The sequence below is a fragment of the Oncorhynchus clarkii genome, chromosome 15, assembly GCF_045791955.1.
Source record: "Oncorhynchus clarkii lewisi isolate Uvic-CL-2024 chromosome 15, UVic_Ocla_1.0, whole genome shotgun sequence".
Classification (NCBI taxonomy): domain Eukaryota; kingdom Metazoa; phylum Chordata; class Actinopteri; order Salmoniformes; family Salmonidae; genus Oncorhynchus; species Oncorhynchus clarkii.
The window spans coordinates 35,648,991-35,670,841 of NC_092161.1; the positions used below are offsets into that span (position 1 = coordinate 35,648,991).

The 21,851-nt window shown below is 41.2% G+C and overlaps 1 protein-coding gene across 1 annotated transcript in view; it reads left to right on the forward strand.

Annotated features, from left to right (window-relative positions):
* The first annotated feature begins 1,415 nt into the window (after positions 1-1,415).
* Positions 1,416-21,851, forward strand: part of LOC139366789 (cadherin-10-like) — a 44,070-nt gene continuing 23,634 nt past the window's right edge. The window contains exon 1 of the mRNA XM_071104497.1: positions 1,416-1,631. Coding sequence (XP_070960598.1) covers positions 1,416-1,631 — 216 coding nt within the window. The remainder of the gene's footprint in view (positions 1,632-21,851) is intronic.

Below are 21,851 nucleotides of genomic sequence, written 5' to 3' on the forward strand. Positions count from 1 at the left end.
ACTGGCCCAGACATACAGAAAACACAGGTATAAATACCCAGAGGATAAGTGGGGAAGATGGGCGTGTCGCCCTGGAGGAGGTGGAGACAAGCACAGGACAGGTGGAACAGATCAGGGCGTGACAGTTTATGGCAAATAATTTGACCTGCAAACCTTGCGGGTAAATATTATTCTGGACTGCATTATTTACCGGACTGTATTACTCTAGTACCAATCAAATCTACAAATCAAATTGATCAAATCTGCTACAAGTTTGGCTACCAGCTAGTTTAAGCTAATCCTAGGTAAAATGTTTGACTCTTTGAGATGCCGATTGGAGCTATAATTCCTTTACTAAAAGCTCTATTCAATCTGTATCGATGAAGCATTACAGATTGCACTATAGACATTTAAAGGTAATTTCTGATTGGGCCAACATATGCAGTGTTTACCTTGAAAGCAGTCTCTGCCAATGCGGGAGCATTGCCTTTAGCTGAACTTAAATTTCGTAATGCTGGACAAATGCAAAATTGATTTTATATAGCCCAAGATAATTAATGAATGCATTTAAGGAAGTTTCTAATTCCATATAATTCATAATTGTCCCCCACGATGAAATTGGGCAGGGAACTGAGGATCTGTCTCCATCTGTCTGTCCGTTCGTACACGCAATATTTCAGATGGCACCGGCTCGATTTTGACGAAGTTTGGGTGAATGATGAGGCTTGCTATAGAGATCTGGCATTTACAAAATTACACTGATTGGGCCAAGGCGGGAGCTATAGTAATTAACAAAAATGTGTTAGTCACACGCAATCTCAATTGACCCAAGGGGTGGGGGGGTGACATGTTTATGTTGCCTGTTTTTTTCTCTAGGAAGATTAAACAGTAGCAATGTACAACACTGGCAACACTAAAGAGCTTTGAAACCAATTATCTCTTGATACAGATAAAATATCTTCATATGAGCCAGTTTGCTAGAGCAGGAAAATTATCCTGCATCAACGAATGTGAATTATTATGTGGATTATAATTAATGTACATGTTTGGAAGTCTGTCATTTCAAATTGGAAATTACAAACTTCAGAAGTCTTTATAAAACCTCAAATGCACTACACATGTTTTATTTCATGCAAAAGTTATCCTGCAATGGGTGATCAAATGAAGATCCTACATCTGTATTAGACACAATCAGACAATATGACCATTGGGGGGATATTGAAACCCAATATGACTGCCTCAAGTCAATATCCTGCTTGTGTTATCTCTCTAATTTATCCATGTTCTTCTTCTTCACAGGGATCAATAAGGGATCAAAGGGAAGAAGACTACAATGCCTGATTTGGTTACATTTCATTCCAGCGTGCATCCTACCAGAAGCCCATTACCATAACTCATTAGTCATACAGAACTATTTCCCCGTGTGATTGGATACCATGATAACCAATCACTTCCTGGGTCTACTGATGCTCTCCATCCTGCAGCCAATCAATGCCCTGCCTGTGGCACCTGGAAATACTGTGAATCTCTTGGGAACATCGCAAGAGAAGGATGATGGAAGGATACTCCAGCGCTCCAAACGAGGATGGATGTGGAATCAATTCTTTCTTCTGGAGGAGTACACAGGGAATGACAACCAGTATGTTGGCAAGGTAAGGGTTTTGTGCACCATTTTTATGGGACATTCTTTGTATGCTGCCTTGAGGTGGTCGATTATGTCAAAGTACACTCAATCAAAAGGACTGTTCCTGTTGTACTTGACATAACTTTCAATAGTTTCAGAAAATGTATCCATAAATAGAGAGGAGTGCACCAAATGAGAACTCCCTTAATGTAAGTACTAGCTTGTTAGGCCAATGATCATAGGTGAAGGGAATGGGCATCTATATCCTAGCAACAGGCAACTAATTCCAGCCATCTTCCCTCATTCACAGAACAATTCAAAAACAACAAAGTTGGATATAAATGAGTAAAAAAAGTAGGAATCGTCACTCAAATTAGCGATTTAAAATGACACATGGAGGAGGAATAGATGTTCCATATTCGACAGACAACTTAACCAAATCAAGTCATGAGGCAGACAAAACGGCGAAACAAAATAACTGACCCAGTCCCTCACATCGCCAAGGGCCTGAGAGCCTCCACTGTCATGATGACACAGCTCTTCAACTGACAGAGGCTTGTGTTAGCCAGTCAGGGACCAGATAAGAACGCATAAAAGTGGAAATATTTCTCAGAGCTATAACCCCCCACTTTAGATCAAAGGAGTGACGTGTCAAGCCACCAGTGTTAGTGCTAACACAGAGACAGCTAGTCGCAGTGTTAGAGACAACGTTACAGTTATCATCCTGAGGGAGGGGAACGAGGTGACTGTCGACAGCCAATTTTCTCAGAGGAAGCTGGCTTTCATCACCTGCCTGATCCTCAGGAGTAAACAAGTGTCACGGTACAGGGTGGAGTATGAGGATATGACTACCAGTTTGGCAGATAGCATCATCCTGATGGGTTGGAGACAGGGGAACAACAAGAAGACAAAGATGGAGAGAAGAGGGAAGAAGGGAAAGTGGGTAATGGAGAGAAAAATAATGAATCAATCAAGTCAGGCCAATGAAATTTCACTTCACATAATTTTGGCTTTCTTCCTGACTCCGATGATCTTTGGCTGGCACACTGGCAAGTTTCTTTGCATGACAACAATCACATGTGCTGGCTCTTGACTCACTCAGTGTCCAAAATCATTCACAATTAACCTGTTGCGTCTACCAAACCCGGATCCGGGATTCTATTTACAGACCTAAGCTCATTACCATAACGCAACGTTAACTATTCATGAAAATCGCAAATGAAATTAAATAAATATGCCATCTCTCAAGCTTAGCCTTTTGTAAACAACACTGTCATCTCAGATTTTCAAAATATGCTTCTCAACCATAGGAAAACAATCATTTGTGTAAAAGTGGCTAGCTAGCGTAGTATTTAGTGTTAGCATTAGCGTTAGCATCCAGCACGCAAGATTTCAACAAAAACATAAAAGCTTTCAAATAAAAACATTTACCTTTGAAGAACTTCGGATGTTTTCAATGAGGAGACTCTCAGTTAGATAGCAGATGCTCAGTTTTTCCAAAAAAGATTCTTTGTGAATTGGAAATAGCTCCGTTTTCTACATCACATTTGGCTACCAAAAAAAAAACGAAAATTCAGTCCTCAAATCGCGAACTTTTTTCCAAATTAACTCCATAATATCGACTGAAAACATGGCAAACGTTGTTTAGAATCAATCCTCAAGGTGTTTTTCACATATCTCTTCAATGATATATCGTTCGTGGAAGCATGGTTTCTCCCCTCAATCAAATGGAAAAGTACAAGCAGCTGGCGTTTGCGCACCGAATTCCACGCAGGACACCAGGCGGACACTTGGAAAATGTAGTCTCTTATGGTCAATCTTCCAATGATATGCCTACAAATACGTCACAATGCTGCTAACACCTTGGGGGAACGACAGAAAGTGTAGGCTCATTCCTTGCGCAATCACAGCCATATAAGGAGACAATGGAAAACAGAGCTTCAGAGATTCTGCTCATTTCCTGCTTGACGCATCATCTTGGTTTCGCCTGTAGAATGAGTTCTGGGGCACTTACAGACAATATCTTTGCAGATTCTGAAACTTCAGTGTTTTCTTTCAAAAACTGTCAAGAATATGCATAGTCGAGCATCTTTTCGTGACAAAATATCGCGCTTAAAACGGGAACGTTTTTTATCCAAAAATGAAATAGCGCCCCTAGAGATCCAACAGGTTAAACTGTCAGAATGACATGAGGTCTCAATGAATAAAGTTGGTGAAAAAACAAAGCCCACATGCTGGCTTTACTGGGGAAGTGAATAGTGATCACTACCTCTAATTCCATCAGCTTCACTCTGGAGTTGGTTTATGTGATGAAAATGTGGTGAAAAGCCAGGGCCGATAGACAGGCACTTAAATGCCCAGGACCAAGCCATATTTCAGTGCACTGTGGGAGGGTTTATTTATTTCACATCCAATCATGTCCCCCATCCACCAACCCTCTCCCTAAACCCACATACAGCTACAGTATCTTCCTCCTCTCCACAGGTGTAGCGGAAACCCCCTCAGCCCCCTACAAGGAGGGGGGACCCACCAACACTGTCTAAATTGTAATATAATTTTGTATAAAATAACTTTGACAGTAACCCTCCTTTTAATTAATTGTCCATATGTAGCAAGCAAACTGTTTGTTTTGTCCAATATACATGGGTACAATATAGTTTAATGCATCCAGTTAGCCAATTTCTCAGCTGCGCCAACGGCAGACCGCCTTAGCCTCCTCACATAATTGGCTATCAAGTTAAAAAAAAAAGTTTGGTGAATAAGGTCGAAGAGTAAGTTCATTGTTAAAACCTCTCTGGGATAGGCGGGACAGTCGCGTCCCACTTGACCAATTGCCAGGGAAAATGCATTAAATCACACATGTAAGATACCAAATTAAAGCTACACTTGTTGTGAATCCAGCCAACATGTAAGATTTCAAAAGGTTTTTCTGCGAAAGCATAAGATGCTTGATAGCAGATGATGATGATGATGATGATAGCACAACAGTAAACAAAGAGAGAGTAGCATATTTCAACCCTGCAGGCACCACACTAAACACAGAAGTAAAATATAAATCATGCCTTACCTTTGAAGAGCTTCTTTTGTTGGCACTCCAATATGTCCCATAAACATCACAAATGGTCCTTTTTTTCGATTAATTCTGTCGATATATATCCAAAATGTCAATTTATTTGGCGCGTTTGATCCAGAAAAAAACAGCTTCCAATTTGCGCAACGTCACTACAAAATATCTCAAAGGTAACCTGTAAACTTTGCCAAAACATTTCAAACTACTTTTGTAATACAACGTTAGGTATTTTTAAACGTTATTAATCGATCAAATTGTAGACGGGACAATCTGTGTTCAATACAGGAAGACAACAAACTCACGCTACTTTTCTAGTCATGCGCCTTCTCAAAATATACACTTCAAATGACACAAATTCAAGATGGCAGTACTTCTTCATTACACAAAGGAATAACCTCAACCAATTTCGAAAGACTGGTGATATCCAGTGGAAGCGGTAGGAACTGCAAACAAGTGCCTTTTGAAATCTGGTTTCCCAAGGAAAAATGATTGAATAGACAGTGACCTCAATAAAAAAAAAATCTGAATGGTTAGTCCTTGCGGTTTTGCCTGCTACATAAGTTCTGTTATACTCACAGACATGATTCAAACAGTTTTAGAAACTTCAGAGTGTTTTCTATCCAAATCTACTAATAATATGCATATCTTATATTCTTGGCATGAGTAGCAGGAAGTTGAAATTGGGCACGCTATTTATCCAAAAGGGAAAATGCTGCCCCCTATCCCAAAGAGATTTTAAAGATGGACAAACAAAAGGCAAGACCAAGTGGTGCATGAAAATGCAGCAAAAATACTTTATTTGATCAAGCTAGTGCCAATTACAGAAGATATCCAAATCAGCAAATCTACCACCTCGTCCCCGACTGTCAAAACACCATTGCAGGTAGAAGCTAGTAGACCTACTTATGTATCAGCTACCACTAGCAACCTTCCATTCCTGACAGAGGCATCACTGCCCGGGACTGGCAATGACAGTGGCCTTGCTCCTCTTCTTCTTACTCCCCTCAAGAATAGTGACAGTTCCAGTGAGAGTGTCAGCCCACTTTCTCCTGCTCCTTCTCTCCCAGAAAACTAAGACCCAGCGGCACTCATGAGAGCGACCCCACTTCTGTGAACACTGGTAAGCCTATGAGTAATTAGACGGAAAAACCTGTGGAGTCTGAGTTCCAATGTGTAATATAAATAGGCTACCAGCTAAATACTGTATATAGCCATAGATAGGCTAGTAAGTTAGACTGCATTGTCTCCATAATGAAGAGACACCAGTGTTCCTCTCAGTTGAGTTTCTCTATCAGCCGGTGTAAAATCTTTAAATGTGGGAGGATAAATAATTATGTTATTGTTTCGGTTTGTTGAGAACTCGTTTCTTCAGCTTTCATGGTACTATTGTGATTTACCAGAACAATATTGGTACATTTTAGGAGCAGGTTTACCGACACACTGGATCAATCTGGTATCTTATCATGGTGTAGACAGTCTCAATACACATCTCAGACGTTTAGGGCTCATCATAGATGTACATCATATAAAATATTGTGCTGGAGTGATTTAAACTGTTCATGATGCTGAAATGGCTTCTCTTTTAGGTGAACTTTACAGTGCGAATGTCCCAGGGTAGTGCTAATCTAAGATCAGTTATTAATGATTACATGAACATGGATGCCCTGATCCTAAATCAGCACTCCTACTCTGCAAAACTTTATGAAAATTGGTCCAGGTGTGTATTTGTCAGAAAACTCCACTGCATGTGCCTCTTGGAGTTGTTCATTCACTATCACCTGATCTTCAGCGAGCTATTTCAGACTGCCACTAGCAGACTGCCAATGAGTGAGAGTATTTAACCTCTCTAGGGTAGGGGGCAGCATTCGGGATTTTGGATGAAAAGCATGCCCAGATTTAACGGCCTGCTACTCGGGCCAAGAAGATATGATATGCATATAACTGGTAAACTGTTAAAATAGAGTCTGTGAGTATAACAGAACTGATTTTGCAGGTGAAAACCTGAGAAAAATCCATTCAGGAAGTAGATTTTGTTTTGGTTTTGTAGTTTTCAATGCCATTACAGTATCCATTGACTTAGGACTCCATTTGTAGTTCCTATGCCTTCCACTAGATGTCAACAGTCTTTAGAAATCGTTTCAGGCTTGTATTCTTATAAATGAGGGAGTAAGACCAGTCTGAATGAGTGGACCATAACGTGTCGCAGAGCTTTTTCAGGCGCATGTGCATTTCTTGTTTTCCTTTTATATTGACGACGTTATTGTCCGGTTGAAATATTATAGATCATTTAGGCTAAAAACAACCTGAGGATTGAATACAAACATCGTTTGACATGTTTCTATGAACTTTACAGATACAATTTGGATTTTTTGTCTGATTGTTTTGACTGAGTTTGAGCCTGTGGATTACTGAAGAAAACGTTTTTGGATATAAAGAGAATTCATCGAACAAAAGGAACATTTATTGAGTAAATGATTGTCTTCTGATTGCCACCATATGAAGATCATCAAAGGTAAGGGATTAATGTTATCTCTATTTCTGAGTTTTGTAACGCTTCTGCTTGGCTGGTCATTGTTTTTAATAATTTGTCAACTGGGCTATTATCTGGGCTAGGTATGTTCTGGGCTAGGTATGCTTTCGCCGTAAAACATTTTATAAATATGACACTGTGGTTGGTTTAACAAGAAGTTAATTTATAAACCTATGTAAAATATTTGTTGTTTTCTGAATTTTTATAATGAGCATTTCTGTAATTGAATATGGTGCTCTGCAACCTCACTGGATGTTGGCCAGATGGGACGCTAGCGTCCCACGTACCCTAGAGAGGTTAACAAGCCAAGCCCTCGTCAAGGGAGGCCTACTTTTTCAGTATGAAGTGTGAACACTTGCAATGTAATCAGACGGCTTTTGTGTCTGGAGTTTATTTCTGTAGGGGTGCAGTGGCCCACATCACTTGCAGTTCCATCCAAGCTATGCATGTGAAGAAAACCCCTTTAACCTTGTGGTAGTGTGTGATGCTTTGTGTCTGTAATCAAATGCTGCCGGTCTTCAGTTCCCACAACAGTTTCTTCCTGAATCCAGTTTCTACTGTTCCTAGGAAAAAATGAAGAATCTGAAATAACACTACTGAATGTGTATAATCCCCGAGTACAACAATGTGAGTTTATGTCCAAGATTATACACTAAACAAAAATATAAACGCAACATGCAACAATTTCAAAGATTTTACTGAGTTCCAGTTCCTATCGGCAAATCAGTCAACTGAAATACATTCATTAGGCCATAATCTATGGATTTCACATGACTGGGAATACAGATATGCATCTGTTGGTCACAGACCTTAAAATAAACAATAGGGGCGTGGACCAGAAAACCAGAAAATCTGGTGTGACCACCATTTACCTCATGCAACTTGACCTCTCCTTTGCATTGAGTTGATCAGGCTGTTGATTGTGACCTGTGGAATGTTGTCCATCTCCTCTTCAATGGATGTGCGAAGTTGCTGGATTTTGCCGGGAACTGGAACACGCTGTCGTACAGGTCGGTCCAGAGCATTCCAAACATGCTCAATGGGTGACATGTCTAGTGAGTATGCAGCCTATGAACGAACTGAGACATTTTCAGCGTCCTGGAATTCTGTACAGATCCTTGCGACATGGGGCTGTGCATGCTAAAACATGAGGTGAAAGCTGCGGATGAATAACACGACAATGGGCATCAGGATCTTGACACGGTATCTCTGTGCATTCAAATTGCCATCGATAAAATGCAATTGTGTTTATTGTCTGTAGCTTATGCCTGCCCATACCATAACCCCACTGCCACCATGGGCACTTGTTTACAACGCTGACATCAGCAAACCAATCACACGACGGTACAGTTGAAACCGGGATTAATACTTGAAGAGAACACTTATCCAGTGTGTCAGTGGCTATTGAAGATTATCATTTACCCACTGAAGTCGGTTACAATGCCGAACTGCAATCAGGTGAAGACCCTGTTGAGTACAACGAGCACACAGAAGAGCTTCCCTGAGATGGTTTCGTACAGTTTGTTTAGGAATTCTACAGTTGTGCAAACCCACGGTTTCATCAGCTGTCTGGGTGGCTTCCCACAAGGGAAGAAGCTGGATTTGGAGGTCCTGGGCTGGCGTGGTTACACGTGTTCTGAGGTTGTGAGGCCGGTTGGACAAACTGCTAAATTCTCTAAAACAATGTTAGAGGTGGCTTACGGTAGAAAAATCAACATTCAATTCTCTTGTGGATATTCCTGCAGTCAGCATGACAATTGTACAATCCCTTAAAACTTGAGACATCTGTGGCATTGTGTTGTGTTACAAAACTGCACATTTTAGAGTGACATTTTATTGTCCCTGGCACAAGGTGTACCTGTGTAAAGATCATGCGGTTTAATCAATTTTTCAAAATCAATAATTTCTTGATATGCCACACCTGTCACGTGGATGGATTATCTTGGCAAATGAGAAATGCTCACTAACAGGTAAGCAATTTTGAGCATAACATTTGAAAGAAATTAACTTTGTGTGTATGGGACATTTCTGGGATCTTTTATTTCAGCTCATGAAAAATGCTTTTATTTCAGCTCATGCGTTTATATTTTTGTTCAGCATAGATTAATGACTAAGGGCTTTCCAGCACTCCAGCTGGAGTGGAAAATATTTGGGGTATATCAGATTGTTCTGGCAATTCTGACATAGTAACTTCATTGAGAGAAAGGATGTTTAATATGTTTTTATATTTGTATCACAAACCTTTTTTTAATGAAAAACATGATAAAATGTGCCTTTTTTACTTATACATGCCTCCTTAACTTTTAAGAAGGCCCACATATTAATTGAAATGCATTCCAGGTGACTACCTCATAAAGCTGGTTTAGAGAATGCCAAGCGTGTGCAAAGTTGTCATCAAGGCAAAGGGTGGCTACACTGAAGAATCTCAAATATAACATGTATTTTGATATGCTTCATACTTTTTTGGTTAGTACATGATTCCATGTGTTATTTCATAGTTTTCATGTCATCACTATTATTCTCCAATGTAGAACATAGTACAAATAAAGAAAAACCCAAACTTTTGACTGGAACTGTATGTTGAGGTGGATGATGTTTGGATGAGTAAACAATCCATGGAAAAATAGTGCATTGGAATGTTGTCCTTTCTAATATAAGCAAGTGACTGTATTATGAACCTGTTTATTATCAATACTTACAGTATTTATTATCACAGATGTTCAAACCAACATTAGTGGAGAGAGAGAGAGAGGTGGAGAGAGAGAGAGGTGGAGAGAGAGAGAGAGAGGTGGGGAGAGAGAGAGAGAGAGAGAGAGAGAGAGAGAGAGAGAGAGAGAGAGAGAGAGAGAGAGAGAGAGAGAGAGAGAGAGAGAGAGAGAGAGAGAGAGAGAGAGAGAGAGAGAGAGAGAGAGAGAGAGAGAGAGAGAGACAGAGAGAGAGAGAGACAGAGAGACAGAGAGACAGAGAGACAGAGAGACAGAGAGACAGAGAGAGAAGGAGAGAGAGACAGAGAGCATAATTATTCTGTATCCTTTCGGGGCTCTTTTTTCCTATCTCCCCTCTGCAGCACTAAGCAATGCTCACTACAGACCTGACAGGAATTGCCAATGATTTTGCTACTTTACTGGCTATTCCTCTGTGCTTGTGCAAGGGGATTTAAGTCATCAACATGCTCCTCTGTCAAAGGCTCATTTTGTGCAACAAGAACTTTAGAAAAGAGAACCACCAAGCCTTACTTATAATACTGCATGTTACCTTGTTACTTGTGCTCACCTTGAATCCTAAAGAATGCATTGCTATTGAATTATAACTATTCTATGTTGGTACCAAACTCATTAAACAATAATCATTTCTGAAGGACAAGATCATAGAAACTACAGTCTTTCAATATACAAATCAAATCAAATTGTATTTGTCACATACACATGGTTAGCAGATGTTAATGCGAGTGTAGCAAAATGCTTGTGCTTCTAGTTCCGACAATGCAGTAATAACCAACGAGTAATCTAACCTAACAATTCCACAACTACTACCTTATACACACAAGTGTAAAGGTATAAAGAATATGTACATAAAGATATATGAATGAGTGATGGTACAGAACGGCATAGCCAAGATGCAGTAGATGGTATAGAGTACAGTATATACATATGAGATGAGTAAAGTAGGGTATATAAACATAAAGTGGCATAGTTTAAAGTGGCTAGTGATACATGTATTACATAACGATGGCAAGATGCAGTAGATGATATAGAGTACAGTATATACATATGAGATGAGTAATGTAGGGTATGTAAAAATTATATTAAGTGGCATTGTTTAAAGTGGCTAGTGATACATTTTTATATCAAATCCCATCAATTTCCATTATTAAAGTGGCTGGAGGCCCGTCAGGAAGTCCAGTACCCAGTTGCACAGGGCGGGATCGAGACCCAGGGTCTCGAGCTTGATGACGAGATTGGAGGGTACTATGGTGTTAAATGCTGAGTTGTAGTCGATGAACAGCATTCTCACATTGTTATTCCTCTTGTCCAGATGGGTAGGGCAGTGTGCAGAGTGGTTGCGATTGCATCGTCTGTGGACCTATTGGGGCGGTAAGCAAATTGAAGTGGGTCTAGGGTGTCAGGCAGGGTGGAGGTGATAAGGTCCTTGACTAGTCTCTCAAAGCACTTCATGATAACAGAAGTGAGTGCTACGGGGCGGTAGTCGTTTAGCTCATTTACCTTAGCTTTCTTGGGAACAGGAACAATGGTGGCCCTCATGAAGCATGTGGGAACAGCAGACTGGGATAAGGATTGATTGAATATGTCCGTAAACACACCAGCCAGCTGGTCTGCGCATGCTCTGAGGATGCGGTTGGAGATGCCGTCTGGGCCTGCAGCTTTGCGAGGGTTAACACGTTTAAATGTTTTACTCGCTTTGGCTGCAGTGAAGGAGAGTCCGCAGGTTTTGGTAGCGGGCCGTGTCAGTGGCACTGTATTTAATCTGTCTGGGAGCAAGACATCCTGGTAGGCGAAGGGCTGGTTTTCTTTTTGTAGTTCGTGATTGACTGTAGACCCTGCCACATACCTCTTGTGTCTGAGCCGTTGAATTGCAACTCTACTTTGTCTCTATACTGTCGCTTAGCTTGTTTGACTGCCTTGCTTTCATTTTTGCGCGAATGCTGCCATCAATCCACGGTTTCTGGTTTGGGAATGATTTAATCGTTGCTGTGGGTATAACATCGTCAATGTACTTTCTAATGAACTCGCTCACCGAATCAGCGTATTCGTCAATGTTGTTGTTGAACGCAACATGCAAGGCATTAGGAATTAGGTCATAAGTAGTACATATCATTGCAAGTCATATACGTTTATGTTACTTATTTTACTCATGGATCGAATCTATACCACTACATGAATTCATAATACTGCATGAATCACTGCATGAATTGACACCATACTGTTTCATGAATGGATTGTGTAATACTGCATGAATCACCTCTATATTACCTACAAATACTGCATGAATCGACTCCATACTGATGCATGAATTGACTCAATAATACTGCATGAATCCATACAGCACAGGGGTCTCAACTAACCTGTACCCTCAACTAACCTGTACCCATTGACTTGGTACCGGTACCCCCTGTATATTGCTTCATTATTGTTATTTTATTCTGTTACTTTATTTTCTTAAAACTGCATTGTTGGTTTAAGACCTTGTAAGTAAGCATTTCGGCGCATGTGACAACTACAATTTTATTTGATTATATTGTTTACCCCATACTAGTGTGCCAGCATGCCAAATATCCATACGGCTTGTGAAGTTGTCCATAAGCGGACCTCCAATAATTACCTTTTAGTGTTTACCGTTGGAGCGTGTTGTGTATTTTCTGCCTTTTTTAATTCAATAATTGCAAGCCTATGTACAGTACATCCCTTAGGCCTGTGTTGTCTGAGGATTGTCAAACTCCAATTAGCTGGCAGACCTGACAGTATGGCTCCACAGTATGGAGTTCCCTCTTCACCTCCCTTTGATGGTCTCCTCTTTGTTTTCTTCCTGTCAGTTATCTCTTTATGGGATTAACGACTGAGTCTGAGAAGCATAGGCTATGTCCCAAATGGTACCCTATTCCCTCTATAGTGCAGTGCTTTTGACCAGGGCCTATATGAAACAGGGTACCATTTGGGACACAGCCATACTGCAGGAATCATCAGAGGAATGTTCAGTGTGAACGGAAACGACACAGGGTATAAATTAGTAATATGAATGCCTTTTAGGAGCAGCTACAGATGTAGGATGTTAATTTGAGCCAGTTTGATAAATCAAGAAAACAATCTTGCAGGAACAGGAAGTATAATTTACTATGTAGATTATAGTTTCAGATTTGTTTATTGTTTGTTGTTGTTGATACATTTTTTGTTAGGTGCAAATCAAGTCTCACATTTTAAAGTCTAAATAATAAAAGAATTCCCAGCAACAAAAAGTGATAAAATGAAGATCCTACATCCGTGCTGTACATTTTATGTTGAAATTATTATATTGACTTCATCATATTCTTAAATGTTCAGCAATGAACATCATGAGTAATACTATTCACAGACTGTAGCTGGGTCGTTCCAACAATTCTGTACCTTTTGAAAAATTTAACTTTGTCAAGAAAAACATTGATTTCACCTCACATTCTGTCATAAAGAGCTCATGTTCAACAGTTTTTTCCATATTTAGAGGTTAACGAAAATGACTATAGTAAGTGCCTATGAAGTGCTAATTAAAGTGACAGGGTTGACAGTAACAGGGTTGACATTTTCATCTTAAAATAGCCATAAATCCCATTATGACAGGATGAATGCAAGGGTGCTGTGTGCAATAGGGAGTGGCAGTTGAATGCAAGCGTTACAATTTAATTGAATTGTCTATCTATTGGTAACAGGGTTGACGTGTTATGCTCTACCCGCTCAGTTTTACACCACAAAACACCGGATACTTGCCAAAAAGAGAAGAACCAACTCACCTGCTTTTACACTATGATATGATTATTAGATGTACAATATATGTATTTAAAAAAAAATATATAATTTGCATAGTTTCAACATAAAACGAGAGTTCATTCAAGTAACAGGGTTGACCTTAAAATGAGGGACAGATGTAAATGAATGACTGCATGAATTAAATTATCTTCAGAAATGACCAAATCACCCTCTAGAGGCCTCATGGGTGGAATGTTATTAAAATTGTTCTTTATTTCATAATTATTATTATTATTATTATTATTATTATTATTTATTTTTTTATCCCATCCCCACATCCCTTCTGTGATGTACATCAAGTGTCATATTGGGATGAAGACTAAGAATGGAATACATTTCATTTCTATATCTGACATGGTAGAGATGTCTTCTTTTTTAAAATCCATAACCATGTGTGTGAGGTGTATACCTTTGTTTTAAAGTTGATTTGTTTAAAACTACCAAGAAACACTCTATGTGACTCTGATTTAGCTCGCTGCAGTAAAAGGTTTTAAGTGGGTTCAAATCTTCCTAGAACTTACAGATGTGTACTGAAGGAAAATTATGAATTTTGACACTGAAGCAAGTCTTTATTCATATTACAATAAGAGGTGTTGAATTCTTCACGTGATCTATATTAAAGGGCAATTCATGAATATTTCATGCCATTAAAATTCAATATTGGTGCACAATTTCTACTTACAATATCTTTAGGGAACGACCCAGCTGTATTCATAGTCAGCATCCCAAATGGCACCTTATTCCCTATATAGTGCATTACTATTGACCAGGGCCAAGCATCAAATATGGAATAGGGTGCCATTCGAGACAACCATAGTCGGGTCACGGTGTGCATCCTTCTCACTTTCTTCCCCAAGTTGCACTGTTGTTGAGCCCAGTTTTCAGATTGCAGAAAATACAGTGGCTTGCGAAAGTATTCACCCCCCTTGGCATTTTTCCTATTTCATTGCCTTACAACCTGGAATTAAAATGTTTTTTGGGGGGTTTGAATTTGATTTACACAACATGCCTACCACTTTGAAGATGCAACATGTTTTTTATTGTAAAACAAGAAATAACACAAAAAAACGGAACATTTGAGCGTGCCCAACTATTCACCGCCCCAAAGTCAGTACTTTGTAGAGCCACCTTTTGCAGCAATTACAGCTGCAAGTCTCTTGGGGTATGTCTCTATAAGCTTGGCACATCTAGCCACTGGGATTTTTTCCCATTCTTCAAGGCGATACTGCTCCAGCTCCTTCAAGTTGGATGGGTTTTGCTGGGTACAGCAATATTTAAGTCATACCACAGATTCTCAATTGGATTGAGGTCTGGGCTTTGACTAGGCCATTCCAAGACATTTAAATGTTTCCTCTTAAACCACTTGAGTGTTGCTTTAGCAATATGCTTAGGGTCATTGTCCTGATGGAAGGTGAACCTCCATCTCTGGAAGATTGAAACAGGTTTCCCTGAAGAATTTCCCTGTCTTTAGTGCCATCCATCATTCCTTTAATTCTGACCTGTTTCCCAGTCCCTGCCGATTAAAAACAACCCCATAGCATGATGCTGCCATCACCATGCTTCACTGTAAAGATGGTGTTCTTGGGGTGATATGAGGTGTTGGGTTTGCGTCAGACATAGCGTTTTCCTTAATGGCCAAAAAGGTACATTTTAGTCTCATCTGACCAGAGTACCTTCTTCCATATTTTTGGGGAGCCTCCCACATGCCATTTGGCAAACACCAAATGTGTTTGCTTATTTCTTTCTTTAAGCAATGGCTTTTTTTCTGGCCACTGTTCCGTGAAGCCCAGCTCTCTGGAGTGTACGGCTTAAAGTGGTCCTATGGACAGATACTCCAATCTGCGCTGTGGAGCCACGCAGCTCCTTCAGGGTTATCTTTGGTCTCTTTGTTGCCTCTCTGGTTAATGCCCTCCTTGCCTGTGCCATGAGTTTTGATGGAAGGCCCTCTCTTGGCAGGTTTGTTGTGGTGCCATATTATTTCCATTTCTTATAATGGATCTAATGGTGCTCTGTGGGATGTTCAAAGTTTCTGATATTTTTTTATAACTCAAATCTGATCTGTAATTCTCCACAACTTTGTCCCTGACCTGTTTGGAGAGCTCCTTGGTGGTGCCCTTTGCTTAGTTGTGTTGCAGACTCTGGGGAATTTCAGAACAGGTGTATATATATTGAGATCATGTAACACTTAGATTGCACACAGGTGGACTTTATTTAACTAATTATGTGACTTCTGAGGGTAATTGGTTGCACGAGATCTTATTTAGGGGCTTCATAGCAAAGGATGTGAATACATATGCACACACCACTTACCCATTTTTTTTCTGTATAATTTTTTGAAACATGTTCTGTTTTTCATTTCACTTCACCAATTTGGATGATTTTGTGTATGTCCATTACATGAAATCCACATAAAAATATATTTAAATTACAGGTTGTAATGCAACAAAATAGTAAAAACACCAAGGGGGATGAATACTTTTGCAAGGCACTGTAATTAGTTTCTTCCTGAGTATGCTGATATTAATATTCATGTATGATGTTGATGCTGTGTCCCTCACTGCTTGTCATTTAGGATGTGAGGGCCCAAGAGATATAGAGCTAAATATACGCCTCTGACACTATTATCAACAGTGCAGTAATGAGCTTCAAGCCAGTCACTCATCATACTTGCTTGAGGTAATGCTACTTTCTTTCAAGACGATGAATAGTACAGAAAGAGGCACTTAGATGCCCCTATTTCTTTCCGTGAAATGATTGCATTTTCATGTCTCCGGGTCTTGTAGGCTACTTGCATTATACAAACATGATTGATTATGGTTTACATTGAACATCAAAATCAATATTTGGTGGCTATTTTTGTGTCTATTGTCAGATGAGATTTAAGTGGATGCCCTGCTGAAGTAGTAGGGTATAGAGACACATGCAGGTGCACGTTGTCAATAATAGGACAGAGTCACAAATCTATGTACATATGCCTCTTTCTTAATATGGACACCATACAGGCACGTGGAAAAGGTGCATGCTAGTAGTATGGCTCTTTACAGCATTGGTTGCATTCCAATTATCTCTCCTTTCCCCCTGAAGTGTGTACTTGTTAATTTCCCTTCATAGATTTGAAAGGTTATTACTGGTACATGGAAACACCTTCTAGCCCATGCCTACACCAATCCAATGTTTTTAAATGTGTGGGGAGTTGTAGTGAAAGAGTGCACAATTCAGAAGGAAGGAGAGATTATTGGGACGCAACCTTGGTGTCTTTCCCAGAGGGGCTTTATCCTCCCTATAGGCAGTATAGATACCTTAATAGAAAGTTACTCAAGTAAAAGTGAAAGTCAGCCAGTAAAATACCACTTGAGTAAAAGTCTAAAAGTATTTGGTTTTAAATATACTTAAGTATCAAAAGTAAATGTAATTGCTAAAGTATACTTAAGTATCAAATGTAAAAGTAAAATAATCAATCATTTAAAATTCCTTATATTAAGCAGAGCAGACGGAACCATTTTCTTGTGTTTAAAATGTATGGATTGCTAGGGCCACACTCCAACACTCAGACATTATTTACAAAATATGCATTTGAGTCCGCCAGGACAGAGGAACTAGGGATGACCATGTGTTGTCTTGATAAGTGCGTGCATTTAACTATTTTCCTGTCCTGCTAAGCATTCAATGTTACGTCTGATGTTGGAATGAGACCAAGGTGCAGCGTGGTAAGCATACATCTTTCTTTATTTCGATGAACACCAAAAAAACAACAAAAGATAAACGAACGTAATGTTCTGCAGGCTACACAGTAACTGTACAAAAACAAGATCCCACAACTGAAGGTGGAAAAAGGCCTGCCTAAGTATGATCCCCAATCAGAGACAATGATAAACAGCTGCCTCTGATTGGGAACCATACTAGGCCAACAAAGAAATAGAAACAGATTCTGATTTAACTAGGCTATATACATGGGACACCGGTACCGAGTCAATATGCGGGGATATAGGTTAGTCTAGATAATTTGTAAAGTGACTATGCAAGAAGCTCCCGCGCTCAGGTCGGTTCAACGCTGGTCCGACCAATCTGATTCCACGCTTCAAGACTGCTTCGATCACATGGATTGGGATACGTTCCGCATTGCGTCAAACAACAACATTGACGAATACACTGATTCGGTGAGCGAGTTCATTAGAAAGTGCATTGACGATGTCGTACCCATAGCAACGATTAAAACATTCCCAAACCAGACACCGTGGATTGATGACAGCATTCGCGTGAAACTGAAAGCTCGAACCACTGCTTTTAACCAGGGCAAGGGGACCGGAAACATGACCGAATACAAACAGTGTAGCTATTCCCTCCATAAGGCAATCAAACAAGCTAAGTGTCAGTATAGAGACAAAGTAGAGTTGCAATTCAACGGCTCAGACACAAGAGGTATGTGGCAGGGTCTACAGTCAATCACGGATTACAAAAAGAAAACCAGCCCCGTCGCGGACCAGGATTTCTTGCTCCCAGACAGACTAAATAACTTTTTTTGCCCGCTTTGAGGACAATACAGTGCCACTGACACGGCCCGCTAGCAAAACCTGCCAACTCTCCTTCACTGCAGCCGACGTGAGTAAAACATTTAAACGTGTTAACCCTCGCAAGGCTGCAGGCCCAGACGGCATCCCCAGCCGCGTCCTCAGAGCATGTGCAGACCAGCTGGCTGGTGTGTTTACGGACATATTCAATCAATCCTTATCCCGGTCTGCTTTTCCCACATGCTTCAAGAGGGCCACCATTGTCCCTGTTGCCAAGAAAGCTAAGGTAGCTGAGCTAAACGACTACAGCCCGTGCACTCACTTCCGTCATCGTGAAGTGCTTTGAGAGACTAGTCAAGGACCATATCACCTCCACCCTACCTGACACCCTAGACCCACTCCAATTTGCCTACCGCCCCAATAGGTCCACAGACGATGCACTCGCAACCACACTGGACACTGCCCTAACCCATCTGGACAAGAGGAATACCTATTTGAGAATGCTGTTCATCGACTACAGCTCAGCATTTAACACCATAGTACCCTCCAAACTCGTCACCAAGCTCGAGACCCTGGGTCTCGACCCCACCCTGTGCAACTGGGTACTGGACTTCCTGACGGGCCGCCCCCAGGTGGTGAGGGTAGGTAACAACATCTCCACCCCGCTGATCCTCAACACTGGGGCACCCACAAGGGTGCGTTCTGAGCCCTCTCCTGTACTCCCTGTTCACCAACGACTGCGTGGCCATGCACGCCTCCAACTAAATCATCAAGTTTGCGGACGACACTACAGTGGTAGGCTTGATTACCAACAACGACGAGACGGCCTACAGGGAGGAGGTGAGGGCCCTCGGAGTGTGGTGTCAGGAAAATAACCTCACACTCAACATCAACAAAACAAAGGAGATGAATGTGGACTTCAGGAAACAGCAGAGGGAGCACCCCCCTATCCACATCTACGGGACAGTAGTGGAGAGGGTAGTAAGTTTTAAGTTCCTCGGCGTACACATCACGGACAATCTGAATTGGTTCACCCACACAGACAGCGTCGTGAAGAAGGCACAGCAGTGACTCTTCAACCTCAGGAGGCTGAATAAATTTGGCTTGTCACCAAAAGCACTCACAAACTTCTACAGATGCACAATCGAGAGCATCCTGTCGGGCTGTATCACCGCCTGGTACGGCAACTGCTCCGCCCACAACCCTAAGGCTCTCCAGAGGGTAGTGAGGTCTGCACAACGCATCACCGGGGGCAAACTATCTGCCCTCTAGGACACCTACACCACCCGATGTCACAGGAAGGACATAAAGATCATCAAGGACAACAACCACCCTATCCACTGCCTGTTCACCCGCTATCATCCAGAAGGCGAGGTCAGTACAGGTGTATCAAAGCAGGGACAGAGAGACTGAAAAACAGCTCCTATCTCAAGGCCATCAGACTGTTAAACAGCCACCACTAACATTGAGTGGCTGCTGCCAACACACTGACTCAACTTCAGCCACTTTAATAATGGAAATTTATGTAAAAATATATCACTAGCCACTTTAAACAATGCAACTTAATATAATGTTTACATACCCTACATTACTCATCTCATATGTATATACTGTACTCTATACCATCTACTCCATCTTGCTTATGCCGTTCTGTACCATCACTCATTCATACATCTTTATGTACATAATCTTTATCCCTTTACACTTGTGTGTATAAGGTAGTAGTTTTGGAATTGTTAGCTTAGATTACTCGTTGGTGTAACGGTTTTCTAGGTGTGAAGGAGAGTCGGACCAAAATGCAGCGTGTCGATTGCGATTCATGTTTAATGAAAAAACACACTAAACACAAACACTACAAAAACAATAAACGTAACGAAAACCGAAACAGCCTATACTTGTGTAAACTAACACAGAACAAGGACATCAGGAAACTAAGGACAATCACCCACGACAAACTCAAAGAATATGGCTGCCTAAATATGGTTCCCAATCAGAGACAACGATAAACACCTGCCTCTGATTGAGAACCACTCCAGACAGCCATAGACTTTGCTAGATAACCCCACTAGCTACAATCCCAATACATACACACCAGAACCCCAGGACAAAACACACCACAATACAAAAAACCCGATGCCACACCCTGGCCTGACCCAATACATGAAGAAAAACACAAAATACTTAGACCAGGGCGTGACAGTTGGTTAATACTGCATTGTCGGAACTAGAAGCACAAGCATTTCGCTACACTCGCATTAACATCTGCTAACCATGTGTATGTGACAAATACATTTGATTTGATTTGCATATATAATAAGCAGCGAGCAGCAGCAGTGTAAAAACAAAGGGGGGGGGGGGGGGGTAAATAGTCCAGGTGACCATTTGATTCATTGTTCAGCAGTCTTATGGCTTGGGGGTAGAAGCTGTTAAGGAGCCTTTTGGTCCTAGACTTGGCACTCCTCTACTGCTTGCCATGCAATAGCAGAGAGAACCGTCTATGACTTGGGTTTCAGGAGTCAGACAATTTGTTGGGTCTTCCTCTGAAACTGCCTAGTATATAGGTCCTGAATGTCAGGAAGCTTGGCCCCAGTGATGTACTGTGCCATACGCATTACCCTCTGTAGAACCTTATGGTAAGATTCCGAGCAGTTGCCATACCAGGCAGTGATGCAACCGGTCAGGATGCTCTCACTGGTGCAGCTGTAGAACTTTTTGGGGATCTGGGGGGGAAAATATTATGTTGTGCCCTCTTCACAACTGTCTTGGTGTGTTTAGACCATGATAGTTTGTTGGTGATGTAGACACAAAGGAACATGAAACTCTCGACCCGCTCCACTTCAGCCCCGTCTATGTTAATGACGGCCTGTTCGTCTCCCCTTTTCCTATAGTCCACTGTCAGCTACTTTGTCTTGCTGACATTGAGGGAGGGGTTGTTGTCCTGGTACCACACTGCCAGGTCTCTGAAATCCCTATAGGCTGTCTCATCGTTGTCGGTGATCAGGCCTACCACTGTTGTGTTGTCAGCAAACTTAATGATTGTGTTGGAGTCATGTTTGGCCACACAGTCGTGGGTGAATATGGAGTACAGGAGGGGACAAAGCATGCACCTCTGAGTGGCCCCAGTGTTGAGGATCAGAGTGGCAGATGCTTTGTTGCCTACCATTACCACTTGGGGTTGGCCCATCAGGAAGTCCAGGATCCAGTTTCAGAGGGAGGTGTTTAGTCACAGGGTCCTTAGCTTAGTGATGAGCTTTGTGGGTACTATTGTATTGAATGCTGACCTGTAGTCAATGAACAGCATTCTCACATGGGTGTTCCTTTTGTACAGGTGGGAAAGGGCACTGTGGAATGCGATAGAGATTGTGTCATCTGTTGATCTGTTGGGGTGGTATGCAAATTTTAGTGGGTATAGGGTTTCTACCACGATGGTGTTGAAGTGAGCCATGACCAGCCTTTCAAAGCACTTCATGGCTACCGACGTGAGTGCTATGGGCGGTAATAATTTAGGCAGGTTACCTTCGCTTTCTTGGGCACAGAGACTATGGTGGTCTGTTTGAAACATGTAGGTATTACATACTCAGTCAGGGAGAGGTTGAAAATGTCAGTGAAGACACTTGCCAGTTGG